Source organism: Tursiops truncatus, chromosome 10, assembly GCF_011762595.2.
Source record: "Tursiops truncatus isolate mTurTru1 chromosome 10, mTurTru1.mat.Y, whole genome shotgun sequence".
NCBI lineage: Eukaryota > Metazoa > Chordata > Mammalia > Artiodactyla > Delphinidae > Tursiops > Tursiops truncatus.
In genome coordinates this window covers 36,811,563-36,825,065 of record NC_047043.1, presented here as the reverse complement: position 1 = coordinate 36,825,065, position 13,503 = coordinate 36,811,563, and the positions used below count along the sequence as shown (strand labels likewise).

At 46.7% G+C, this 13,503-nt stretch overlaps 1 protein-coding gene across 6 annotated transcripts in view; it reads left to right on the top strand.

The window, feature by feature from the left end:
* C10H6orf89 (chromosome 10 C6orf89 homolog) overlaps window positions 1-11,226 on the top strand; it is a 33,365-nt gene extending 22,139 nt beyond the window's left edge. For 5 of the 6 annotated variants that reach the window (XM_019949899.3, XM_033864347.2, XM_019949898.3 and 2 more), the window contains 2 exons: window positions 2,410-2,533; window positions 5,432-5,608. In XM_019949899.3, the coding sequence (XP_019805458.1) occupies window positions 2,410-2,533; window positions 5,432-5,526 (219 nt within the window). In that variant the 3' untranslated portion in view covers window positions 5,527-5,608. Of the gene's footprint in view, window positions 1-2,409; window positions 2,534-5,431; window positions 6,547-6,650 lie in introns of those variants that run through there. The other variant, XR_012334475.1, reaches the window with a different exon arrangement.
* The last annotated feature ends 2,277 nt before the right edge of the window (window positions 11,227-13,503 follow it).

The window sequence follows — 13,503 nt, the reverse complement described above, 5'->3', positions numbered from 1 at the left end:
TCCTCACCCTCCACTCCCAGGTTGGCTTTCCCCAGAAAAAAACAAATGAGAAACTTCAGATAGAGAACCGGGAAAGCAAAAAGCTTGGGAGCATGGAGAGGTTTGGGAATAAAAAGGCTGACAAGCCTGTGCCTGAGGCAGGCAGCCCAGTGTGTGTGGTAGTGGTTCTCATCTCAGTCCGTGGCCAAGTACCCAGAGCCCACATTTACCGTCTCTGGGGCCAGCGGACTGGGCATAGCTGTTCTGTGTTTGTGTCTGTTTACTTTTCTCTGAATTGCTCTTTTTTTGAGTCTCATTCCTGAAGAAGGTTTTTGAGCCTGGATTGGTTTGGAATAATTAAAAGGATGAATTTTCCTTTATTAAAAAATTAAATTTGCTGAACTGTGACCCTACCAACTCTGGGTTGTGTCTTTAACCTCCTGACACTATTGTTTGGCTCCAATTTGCTGAATCGTGTTAAAGGAATTTCAAAGCCTTTAAAAACAATCCTTCCATCTAGAAGTAAGAACTTCTGTCTGCCAGCTGTAGGGTGGAGGTGCTGGGCTGTTGCCTCAGATTTTAAAGAAGTTTATCCTGCTGTTTTCGGCTAGAACTCGGGGCCCTAGTATGATTTCATCTTCATAATTATGATATAATTCTGGGTGAGGGCCTTGATCTTTATCTTGGGTTTTCCCACTTGAACCTTAAGTTAATTTCACCAGTCTGCTTAACAGGGACACCAAGGAGCCCAGCCAAAGGGTTAAATACACAGTTACACAGACTGTCAGAGTCATCTTGTTGCAGTTCTCAAGGATGTTTTGGGAAGGGGAGTGGCCCAAATAGTCAAAAATCCTGAGAGTCTGATTTCTTAGAGCATCTGTTCCCCACCCTGGCCCAGGCTGTCCTTCCTCCACAGCCTTGTTACTCCTCCCTTGGTCCACATCCCTGTGCCCTGGACCCTGGTAAAGTCACATGTCTGTGGGCCCAGAATTCAAGAGGAAGCCTTGGGATAGAAGATAAGCAGTGGGGGCTGATTGTTGAGAGGCCCTGGGGGAAGGGGTGAGGGGCTCCAAGGCCCACTTTACCCACCCCACGGTGTTGCCTAGGGCTGGCCCACTCCATCCCGTTATCAGTTCCTCCTCATCCTGAATGTGGAGGAACATGGTCCCACCCCCCTCAGGCCTATATGAAACAGAGATACATCCACTTATTTTTGTCTTCTGGGATTTTTTCAAGACTGCATATGTCAGGGCTTCTGCCAGTGTTACTACCAGTTAGTCACAGGCCAGCTCAAGACACTAGTCCTCCTTCTGTCACTATAGCAGCAGTTGAAATGGCTCTAGCGTTTCCATGGACACAGAATCATGGCCAGGGCCTGTGGGAGCAACCAAGAGACCAGGGTTGGGAAGCAGGAGAAGATAGGGCCACATCCCAAGGCTCTAGAGGACCCAAGCGGTGAAGGAAAAACCAGGATGTGGCCCAGGGAGTCAGACTTCTTACCCCTGCTTTATAAGGGCATATAAAGAGCTTCCCTAGAGGGCAGGGGCTGGGAGGAGGGGGAAGAGGGGAGGGAACGGGAGACGCTAGGGTTTTCTCTCACCATCTAGACAGGAAGAGAAGCCTGAGCAAGACCAACCTCTCCCTTTATCTCTACTCCCTGCCCCTCCCCAACCCCAGGGTTCACAGCTCTACCTGGTGCACAGCAGGTTGCACCTAATGCCTGTTGGTAGCAGTATTATGCCCTCAGGAGTGCAGTAGTTACCTGTGTAGGTGTATATCCTGTTATCTCCTTAGCTTTCAAAATCAGAGGCTGATCTTACTGTCATTAGTTTTTAATCAGTAGCAACATGTATCTGCTCACTTGAGTCTTGCCAAAAAGTATAAACTTGAACTTGCTGCTGTCAAAAGCCTAACAGTAAGTGATAATGTTCCATGGACCGTTGTCCGAAGGATATGCAAACTATCTATCTGGGTCAAACCAGACCCTCAGAAGATTGCCTATTTAGATCACCACGTGTTGGCCTCTGCTAGACTTTTGTTAAAATACAATTAGGTACTTTGCCTTTGACCTACTTTGAAACTGTGGCTAGAAATAGTTGTGAATTATGAAGCTCGTGCCGTTTCTGCTACAGGGCTGTCATTGAGGATGCTGCCCACAAAACTACACGATGTCTCTTTAGGAAAAACCATAGAAGAAATCTTACCCTGGTCTCAGTACCAGGAGATGCCATACTTAGGAGGAACTAGTTTGTTTTTGTCTTTTGGACGTAACTGTGAATTGTGTTCTTGGTACTGTTTTCCTCTTTGCTTAGGCTGCGAGGAAGCTCAGAGCCATATGTGTAAGAGTTTTTGTGTATTACTGTCCCGTGCTCAGGGGTTTTATTTTGTTTTCCTTTCCTTCCTTTTCTTCCCCCATGTCTTTTCCTCCAGATGCATAGGATGCATGACCTGTTTACCATTGGCAGCGGCGAGGCCATGTTGCAACTCATCCCTCCCTTCCAGTGCCGAAGACATTGCCAGTCCATGGCGATGCCACTAGAGCCAGGGGATATTGGTAGGTGGAGCCTCCGGCGGGCAAGGTCACTGGAGGGTGTTTTTACTTTTTAACTCAAAAAACATTCTAAAAATTAAATATTGCCTTCACAAAGATTCATTAAGTAGAGTCAAAATAGCATTCTTTTATTAAAAACGTCAATATTTATGCTTAGATGTAGTGAGAAAATGTAGCAGAGAGAAATGTCTTGTATGCACATTTAGAATGTATGTGTCCATTGGCTTTATTTATTTATTTTTTTGGCCACACCACGTGGCTTGTGGGATTTTAGTTCCCCGACCAGGGATCGAACCCAGTTCCTCAGCAGTGAGAGCATGGAGTCCTAACCACTGGACTGCCAGGGAATTCCCTCCATTGGCTTTAGAGATTTCAATTTAGAAAGAATTATTATGGGGAGTATTTAGAGTGATCCTTTATTTTACGGATAAGGAGACTGAGATCCAGAGAGGAGAGGTGACCACCTCAAGGCCCCACCATCAGTTAGGCAAAGCATCAGTGTTAAGTGACTCCTTTCACTGAGTCAGGCCAGATGAGGTACAGTTCAGATTTGAGGAAAGCCTTTCTGTGCCTATTTTGCTAATAGAAATAAAAAATTTCTGTGCTATTTTGCTAATAAAATGATGCAGGCAGGATGTAAGGGCAGCAGCCATCCAAGGAAATACTGCCTCCCGTGTGTGTCCCACAGCCAGGTCACAGCCTCACAGTCATCACTCACCCTTGGCTCCATGATTTCCCAATGTGACTTGTTCTGTACCTGATATTCTAAAAATCCGTTCCAAAGACACAGCCTTGAATCAACTGCTGTCAGTAGCTGTCAGTTTGACAGTGGAATTTCCTTGGCAGAAGCACATAAATCAGCAAGCATCACCATCATCCTCCTTGTTTTTCTTGCCTCACAAAACCTAGGGGAGCCCTGGAGTTCCTGGCAGAGCCCAGACTGGTTTTCCAGTTGATTTCTTTTAATTTTATCTATTTGGAAGACCCCAATCCCTAGAAACCTCTCATCTTATTTGGAGGTTGGATGCAGACTGCGAACTGCCAAACTTTAACCCAACCAAGTTACATAACTTTTATTTCCATTTAAAAATAAAAATAATGCACAAATTAAGCATTAACCGATAATGGAGCACAGCTGGTCTGGCACTTGAGCATTACTGCGGAAAAGAGGATTCTTATGTGGAAATTATTCCAAAACCGTCTTCCTTTAGTGGAGTGACGCTGCACAAGTCTGTATGGCATTCTGGGTTTGGAGTGTGTAGTTGTGCTTGAAAAAGTTTCTGTCTTATGTTCTACAAATGCCTGACAGTTCAGACAACTACAGAAACACTTGAGTTATCCAAATTCCATGTTTTCGGCTCCCACAAGCATCCAGAATGCCAATTATAGAATTAGGGAAAAAGAAAAAAAGATGGGTGAGTGGTGTGATCCAAGAAGCTTTGCGCCACAAAGGCTGCTACGGCTGGTCCAGAACAGCTTAAAATCCAGAGCCTGTTGCTTGTTGTGCTGTGACCAGCAGACTGCTGACCAGAGGGGAAAGGGCCCTGTGGTCGGCAGTGTCCATGAAGGCCAGCACATGACAGGAACGTCGAGAACTAATGGAGACCGACCAGAGCAAGGGGAAGCGGGCAAGTCAGGAGAAGAGTGGAGGTGGGGAGGGCAGAGGAGGACAGTGGACACTTGAAGCAGCGGCAGAAATAGAAGCAGTGGCCGCAGCTGCCACAGTGAAAAATGAGGGCAAGAAAGCAGACCCTGACAGTGGAGGAGACTAATTTAGTGGCTGTAGGACAGGTGGCAGCTCCTGCACCTAAGAGACCCTTAAGAATAGCACTGTGAGAAGCAGGTTCTGTGTTTTTTGACAAAATAAGCATTATCCTGTGAAAGCGGAGGGGAAGGGGATCACCAGAAAACCTGTGACGGGCGGCGTTTTCAAGAATGACGTGGGTGTCAGTCGGGCATCAGAGGTTGATGCTGGTGAGCCCACACACCTGCCATGATGGTACAGTCACGGCTCGTAGTAACCTTTCTGGAGTCACCAAGTAGAGGGCACATCCGTTCAGCGCTGTCAGTTTAAAGATGGGTGGTATATATCATTCTCTAGAAATGTTTCCATCAGGAAGTTATTGAAGTGTTAAAATTGTGTAACTTTACCTTCCTAGCCTATTCCTGTCGCTCAAATGATATAGGTCAGTGTTTCCTAATCGATTCTTCGGATCACTCATGACCCTAGGGGGCAAACAGGAGCCCCTTGGAAAGACCCTTGGCAAATAGGGCTCTTGAGTCATTGACTTTGGGAAATGCCTGTCTTGTTGAAACATAGTATACATTAGTGTACAAAAGGCTCTGAGAAGCCTTGGAGAAATCCAGTGTTTTTCAAACTTACTTGACCAGGGAACCCTTTTTCCTTGGACTATTTTATGGGATGCTACTGTCTGCAGAATACAATTTAGGAAATACTGGTTTGGGTTAATCTGGAAGTTCTGTAATGAGACCATATTATGTATAACCTCAGGAGAATTGGATAGGGGGTCCTGGCGCCCCTCAGAACCCGTTCTGTCTTCTTGCTGAGAAAAATGAGACCTGAGAATTGATGTCCCATATCAGCCTTATCTAGAGCATCCTGCTTTTGTAAACCTGCTGAATGGTGATTCACAATTACCCAGGTGAGGGCTGGTGATGAAGCACTTTGGTTCATAGTGGCTCCCATTGGCTGTCAGGTTACAGAGAGGACTGATAATAACTGGGGATACTTATGCCAGGAAGAGCTAAAAGACCTCCAGAGCAAGCATTGCCTCTGAGTCTGTAGGTGAATCTGAGGGCAGCTCTGGTGGGCCTGCCTTGCTCGTGCCCACGGGTAGGCCTGACATTCACATGCTTTCCTTGTTCGTGTCTCCCTTCAAGGCTATGCTGGCGCCACCCACTGGAAGGTCTACATTATAGCCAGAGGGGTCCAGCCTTTGGTCATTTGTGATGGAACCGCCCTCTCAGAACTGTAGGAAACAGAACTAAAGGAACAGGTTTGAGAGCTGAAGACCGGATCGAAAGGGGGAAAATAAAAACAAAAAACGATGAAACCACTTTACAGGGGTTGGTTGCTTAGTTGCCTGCCCTGTGCATGCGTGTGTGAGCCAGTTGTGTGCTGGAAGCAAAGGCCAGAGCCCAGCCCTCCCAACTCTTCCAGCCCAGTTGCTTGGCCAGGACCTTGCCAATACCCATCTGTGAGAGACTGGCCTCTTCCAGGCCTTTTGGCACCAAAGCCTTGAGGCTGCCCTTCAGGCAGGGAGCACGGTCGATACCTTCCCTCACTTGCATGACATGATCCCCTCTGCTGGCTCCCTGGCCACGAGAGGGCAGTCACCAGGTCCTGACTTTAGAGCCATCCTCTACCAGGTGGGCCTGCCTGTCCTCTCTTCCTGGTCACACCACCCTGTACTTTTTTTGGAAAGCCATGGATGATTAAAGAAGTCATTGCAGTTTCCCAAGCAGAATGGAATCTAGAACCGGTGAAAAAGGATCAAATAACCTCAAACTGCACTCAAGAAGTGCACTTCTTTCCCAGTGTCCATGGCTCTTGGAGTATCAGCGATGCCAATGCCAGGTCGGAGTCTGATTGTAATTGAAATGGTAATTCCTAAGGTAATTCTTGTCTCCATTCTATCAGTTCTTATGCCTCTCCCCTCCCTCCCCTTCTCCCTTGCCTATCTGGATGGCTTCTCAGAAGTTGAGCTCCTGGTCTCCCTCCCTTGGATGGGCCAGCGCCCTTTACTGCTGAGGCAGCACTGCTCTTGTCAACTATGTTGCTTTTACCAAATGTCTTCGGAGCGGGAGAGGGTGCCTCCCCGGGTTTGATCTTTAGGGTCCAACTTTCTGCAGGAAAGATGTTTTACAGACGTGTCAAGCTGATGTTGTAATGTGGTTGGGGAAGGAACTCCAGACCCAGAGTCTTGGCCAGCTGGGCGTACGACTGTGTGACCCTCTGTCTTGAAATGATTTCTCTCTCTGTACTGGGAGCCAAGGTGAGGTGTTTTTATTTTTTGTGAAATTATAAAATCATGTTCTTTTTTTTTTTTTTTTTTTGCGGTACACGGGCCTCTCACTGTTGTGGCCTCTCCCATTGCAGAGCACAGGCTCCGGACGCGCAGGCTCAGCAGCCATGGCTCACAGGCCCAGCCACTCCGCGGCATGTGGGATCTTCCCGGACCGGGGCACGAACCCGTGTCCCCTGCATCGGCAGGCGGACTCTCAACCACTGCGCCACCAGGGAAGCCCAAATCATGTTCTTTTGATTGGATGATTCACTATGCTCATTGTTTTCCCCAAGTGCTTTTAGTGTGTCTTAAGTGTGTAAAGAAGGACACTCTTTTCTTGTTTCCTTTTTCCCTTTATTATTCCTTTATCGACTCTTAAAAATCTGGCTTCTGAAAATGCCATTGCCAAGTTGAAGAAAAAGCAAACCACACTGCAGCCCTGGTTCTGAACTGCAGAAATCAAACAGATACTGGAGGTGTCTGTGTCGAGTTACAGACCAGAGGCAGACAGTGGTGAGGGAAGAGGGTGGGTGTGACTCCTTATGGGGTCTTCATCCTTGCAGGCACCCCTGCACCTTGTCCCCAGGCCCTCTTTCTCTACACATCTCACGAGCAGCAGTGAGGATCGTCAGGTGCTTGAGTGGCCTATGTGTGGGCTTGTAAAGGACATGGAGGGTTCGCAGAGTCCAGGGTGGAAAAGCTCAGAGCTTCCTCCACGGTCTTGAGTGAAACTAGGATGAATTGTACCTGAGGGAATTTTTCCTTAAAAGAATCAGGCCTTGTGTGAATTGATACAGGAAAAACAAAACTTTGTGTCCATATGAAAGTCATGCTGCTAAGCAGTTACAATTTAAGAGGTTTTAGATCAGAGAGATCATTTGGAGGCCAGCTTTGTGCAAGTTTTTTGAGCCTTTCCAGTGTCCTTACCCCTACTGCATAAGGGGAAGGTTTATACATAAACAAGTTCTTCAGAGGCCTCTCAGCGTTTTTCTTAAATTAGGTCCTCTGGGTTAACAAAAGACAGGGTTCCTTAGGAGCAAAGTAACTGTTTTGTTGATGGAAATTTCTGTTTTTATGAATTACCCTGTGTTCCTTCCCCATTTTACTCCAGCCCTTTACACCTTAAATGTTCATAAAATACCTTCCTCAGCTCAAAACTGAAAAACCCTTGTATGTGTTGGTGTTCTGAGTCATCCTCTGGGAGGTCCCCTGAGCTGTCTACAGTTCAACAAAGAATGGTATGGCAGCAGATAAGTAGAGACTTTTTAAAATCATTTAAAAATCTGTCCAGTTCAGAATTGAATATAGATTTATGTTAGGGGAGAAGTTCTCCAAAGAGGTTTTCCACTTTTAATTACTGGATACTGAGAAGTAATTCACCTTTTTCTCAAGGTAATTCTGAAAAGCAGAATCTACCACTGACCAGTCAATGATCAATGGGTTGCCGGCCAATTCCTTTCTAGTTATCCAAGTCTTTGTGTGAGGGTGCCGCAGGATCTCCCCTGCTCACCTAGCTCTCAGCTCCTCCATTGAAGCAGCAAAAGTCCCTCCACGTTTCCCGGTGTGGGAAAAGGGTCATAAAGATGAGGAAACAGGGTCGGGGGGCTGGTGGGACCACATAACTCCCCATCTCTACCACCACAGTAAGAGCAAAACCGCAGAGCTTGCTTTAAACAGAGGGACTTGCTCTCGTGAATTTGAGTTGTTTAGTAAGAGGTCACATGGCGGTGACCTCCGCGCATGGGTTAGGTTCCCTTTCTTGTCAACTCCCAGAGCAGAGGCTCGTGTCCCCAGATTTCAGCTCTCAGGGGAGAAAGGCTGCTTTGACACCAGTTTGAAGTATTATATCCAGGTGTCCTGAGGTCCCCAGGAGTCAGGTGTTGAACAGACTCTACACCTGTTCTGGCTTATGAAGAGAGGTAGAACTTATCCTCTCGCCACTCTCAATTTTTCAAGGAAAGGAGAGAGTGAAATAACTGGTTTATGAAAACAGAATCTGCCTCTTTGGCAAAATACAAAACGTCTATGAAGTGGACAAATTTGGGGTCATTTTCTGAGAGAAAGAAATAGTAACATTTGTCCAGTCCATTCCAGCTTGAGTGTCTCGAGGGGCTTCCCTGGTGGCACAGTGGTTTAGAATCCGCCTGCCAATGCAGGCGACATGGGTTCAAGCCCTGGTCTGGGAAGATTCCACATGCCGCAGAGCAGCTAAGCCCATGCACCACAACTACTGAGCCCGTGCGCCACAACTACTGAGCCTGCGCGCCTAGAGCCCGTGCTCCGCAACAAGGAGAAGCCACCGCAATGAGAAGCCCATGCACCACAGAGAAAAGTAGCCCCTGCTCGCTACAACTAGAGACAGCCCGCGTGCAGCAACAAAGACCCAACACAGCCAAAAAAAATAATTAATTAATTAATTAAAAAAAAAGTGTCTCGATATACATGATCTCTGATCTTTTGTCAGTCCTGTAAAGCAGGTATTAGATCCTCATTTTACAAGTAAAGAAACAGGACAGTCCTGGGGCTGAGGACTGTCCTGTAGATGGCTGGTTCCACCAATAATGGTTCCACATTATTTTCCTGCTACAGCAAGTATGGTGCCCAGGAATGAAGCTGTGGGTTTAATTGACTCAGGTGTGCCCAGCCAGGTAGGAGAACCTAGGGGCAGGGTCAGCAAGCCGGGAACTCTTCAGGGTTTGTTTTCAAAACTGTTTTAGCCAGAAATGGAGAGAATCTAACAGATGACTTTTGTAAAAAGCCTTTCACTTTTTCCCTCCCCATCTGAAAGCTCTTTTAAGAGTGAATGTGGCTGGAACACAACCATGTCCAGCCATCTTCCCATCACCACAAGTTTCCAGATGTGTGACCAGAAGAAGGACTCTGCCCAATTCCGGTTGTGGGTCCCCTTGGAGTTTACATCACTTGTTTTTGAGTTCTCGGTTTTCTATTCCCTTCTTCCAAAACCCAGCATACACCTCAGCGTAGGAACAATTATTTTAAAACAAAATAGTTCCTCAGCTGCAGGTGATGGCCTCAATCATTTTAGTACAGTCTAGATGATATTTTGCTCATTAACCAGTGCCTTCCATTGTGAAAATTCAAAACCTCAAAGCAGATGTTTGCTTCTCATCTAATCCTTGTCCAGCAGAAGGCCAGGTCGTAGGGGAAAGTGAAGTCTGGTTGCAAGGAGAAAGACGCTCTTGTCTACCTTTTGAGAATCAATTATTAAACAAGAATCTCTTAGGCTTTTGAGTTCTCCTATCGATGGAAGAAAAACTCTCCTGAGTTACAAGTTCCACACTCATTAACTTTCATTTTTAAACTTTTTCACCCACTAAAATTGGTTGAAGGACGGGAGTGCCAGAGATGTGCTTTAAAATAGCATTTTGGTTTGAGAGCCTCTCCACGTTTGGACCTGCGTATATTGGGTCCAGAGCAGACGCATATCTGAGCCAGGAGGCTATGAAGGTCAGGCGCTTATGGAGAGAGCCCTGTCACAAATGAAAAATGGGAGGCTCTGGGAACGTGCTGTGTCGCCATCAGCCTCCCCATATCTCCAGCAGCTTCTTCTGCAAAAGCATCTCAGAGAAGATGGACGGGCGGTCTCCCTTGTGCACCACATCCGAGTCCACCCACCGGGCGCAACGTGGCTTTAAGTGCTGGCCTTGGTGAGAAACCTTCCAGCCAGCTCGTCTATGGTCCAGGTCCTCTAGTGTCTGGTTTCCCTGTCCTGCGTAATTTAAGCATTAGAGCTATAAATCTGTTATTTCTCCCTCTCTGGAGACTGTGAAATGTCCAGCCCTCTTCAGAATAGTAGAGAGAAGAAATGTTAACTGCAAGTGGAGGCCTGGAACTGTCCAGACATGGTGGGGCTGCCCACAGGCCATTCCTCCTGTCTTCATGCAGCTGAAATCTGTCAGTCAGCCCACATCAATCCAAGAGTGAGCCACAGCTGCAAGCACCCGTGCTGAGGAGGGAAACCAATTTAGAGTTTCAGACAGAAATTGGAGTGTTGGGACATCTGCTTTGTGCCAGGCATAATTGTCCTCATTATTCCTAACAACAGCTCTGTGGGGTAGGTGAGGTCAGCAGTGTCCCACCCTTCAAACTTCAGCCCCTCAGAGCACTTCCAGCCTGTCAAGGAACAAACTCGCACTTAACCTATGAAAATTGGTGACGGAAACTGACAGACCTGTGGCATTCCCAGAGAAGCCCCAGCCTCATAGGCGACTTTCCCTCCAAACTTCTCTCCATAGTTTCACCCTCAGAAAAGTGCTGGCTGTGGTCTCTTCCTCCCCCTCCCTCCTGGGGAAAGGTCAGTAACAGACGCCTAGGCTGGGGGAGAACACTGGAGAGGCAAAGGGAAGCAGGAACTCAGTGCTCAGCCTCTTCCCCGCCGCCATCAGGGACGGGAGCCAGGACGGCTGCAGCTCGTCTTCAGGGAACCAGGGTGGTGGGCCTGGGTGGTCCCAGTGAGCAGAGGAAGGGGGACACCTGTTCCGCCACGAGTGCTCCAAATGGTCTAAGCTCTTACTCTGTGTTCAGTGTGGAATGTTGACCATAACTTAATGTCCTGCAAACTTGTAAAGAATGTATGTAAATTAAAGTTTTATGTAACAAAAATTTTTACTTTTTGCAATTAAAAGTGTGTACATTGGTTGATAAGAACTTTCCTGTACTTGATGTCATTCTTTGGTTTCCAGTTTTCTCTTCGCCCGTAACTCGGAGACTTGTAGCCACATCCTACTCGTGAGGCAGGCCTCAAGGCTCTTCTGTGGGCCTCCGGGTTACCTGTCCACATGGGCCTTGGTCCTTCTAACACCTACACCCGGCTTTGTACTCGCCTGCGTTCACAGATTCTTCTGTTATCCCTGTTCTAACCCTTTGCCCACAATGACTTCTGATCTCCTGTTCCATGAGTTCTCAAATCTCAGTCCTCCTGTTAATACTCTCCCCTGTTCTTGCACTCTGCCCAAAATTCAAATGAGACCCTCAACGCCATTTTCCTTCTCCCAGATGGCTGCACACGGCCCAGGTGCCCTCACAGTGTCACTTCATCCGTGGATGTCCTTGGTCCTTGCAGGAGGACAGCCAGGCCCCCTTGCTGGCTCACCCCCGCTGCCACAAGATTAGGGCCACTCAGCACTCAACTCAATCGAGATTTGATTTAAGTCATTTTTGTGTGTTCATTTTTTTATAATTTCTTTTTAATATATGCATAGTTTTATATAAATGCATAAATATGGCCATTTCTTATATAGTGTTTAGTATCCTGTTTTCTTTTATTACTTGCTGCACCCTTCTCCCTCCCTTCCCATGTCAGGTAAATGTAATATATACACAGCCATACCCTGCCATGTATCTTTCCACACTTTCTTCCTTGTTCTCTAATCACAATCAGAAATCATAAGATTTTTGTCATTGCTTTGCCAATATTGGGATCATATTACAGGCACTTGATGTTTCTTGCTTTTCTTACTCAATACCCCACAGAGTTCTCTTCAAGTCAGCTGGCATAGCTCTCTAATCCATTCTTTTTAATGGCTAATATTCCATGGTATGAATTCAACCGTTGTCTTGTTGGTAAGTCACATCCTGTTAAATGATTATCCGGATTATAAGTCAAGAAGTCTGCAGTTAATTTTTAAAATACTTGTTTTTAAAAAATGTATATCCCTTCTCATTTGCTCCAAGTCTCATGTAGGTTCTTCAAAAATTATCCCATTCCACAGTGCTATTCATTCACCTGCTTGAAAACTGCACTTCAACATAAATAAATAGGTAGATAGATAAATAAATAAATAAAAGTAAGGCTTGATTCCATGGAAAAAGGTGGCAGAGTTGCCTGTTTTCAGTCCTTTTCTTTCTCAATCCCTCTGTAGCCCTTGACACTGACCTGTGGAAAACACCTCCCTCCCTCGGCTTCTGTGAAACTCACTACTCCCCTCCTGAACCTCCTCTTTCCAATTGTCTCCGCTGTAGGATCTTCTGCCTGTCTCTGAAACACTGGTCTCCCCTACCAGTCTGCCCTTGGGTTCTCCTCTTTTCTTTCTCCCCGGGAGAGATCTCAACTCTGTGCTTTACCTTCCACCCATGGGCAACCTCCGTGCCCAGCCCACTTCTCACTTGAGCTCTAGTCCTGTAAATCCAAGTGTCAGGAGCTCATCTCCATCAGCTGTCTCCCAAAGCACCTCTGCTTCTGGTCAGGACCAAGCTCTGGAGCGTTTGCCTCCTTGTCACATGTCCAAACCCCTGGCTACTGCCTCAGTTTAGAACCTTGCTGTTTCACTCCTAGGCTTTGCCAGTAATTGCCTAATATGTTTCTCTTTTTTTTTAGGCGGTGAATTCATGACTTTATTTTTTTTCCAGTTTTTTTTTAATTGGAGTATAATTGCTTTACCATGTTGTGTTAGTTTCTGCTGTACAATGAAGTGAATCAGCTGTATATATACCTATATCCCCTCCCTCTTGGACCTCCCTCCCACCCCCCGACCCCCCACCTCATTTGTTTCTCACGCACATCCCACCATCCCAATTCACCGTCCACTTAGCTGCCGCAGTGATCTTTCTAAAGCACGTGTTACTTCACTTCCGTGCTCAGCACTCCTCAATGGCTCTCCCTTACCCACAAGACAAGAAGTCCTGGCTGGCCCCTCCAGCCTCATTCCACTTCTTGGCTTTGCCTCCCCTCCTCATCTCCTGTGTCCCACCTCTACTAGACCATCCATAATTCCTAGAAGCATCCAGGCTATGTGTGTGTTTTGTGTGTGTGTGTGTGTGTGTGTGTGTGTGTGTGTGTTAAGAGCAGTTTTAGGTTCATAGCAAAACTGAACAAAAAGTTCAGAGAGTTCCTGTATACCCCCGGTCCCACACAGGCACAGCTTCCCCACCACTGACTTCCTGCACCACAGTGGTACATCTGTCACAATCAGTGAACCTACACTG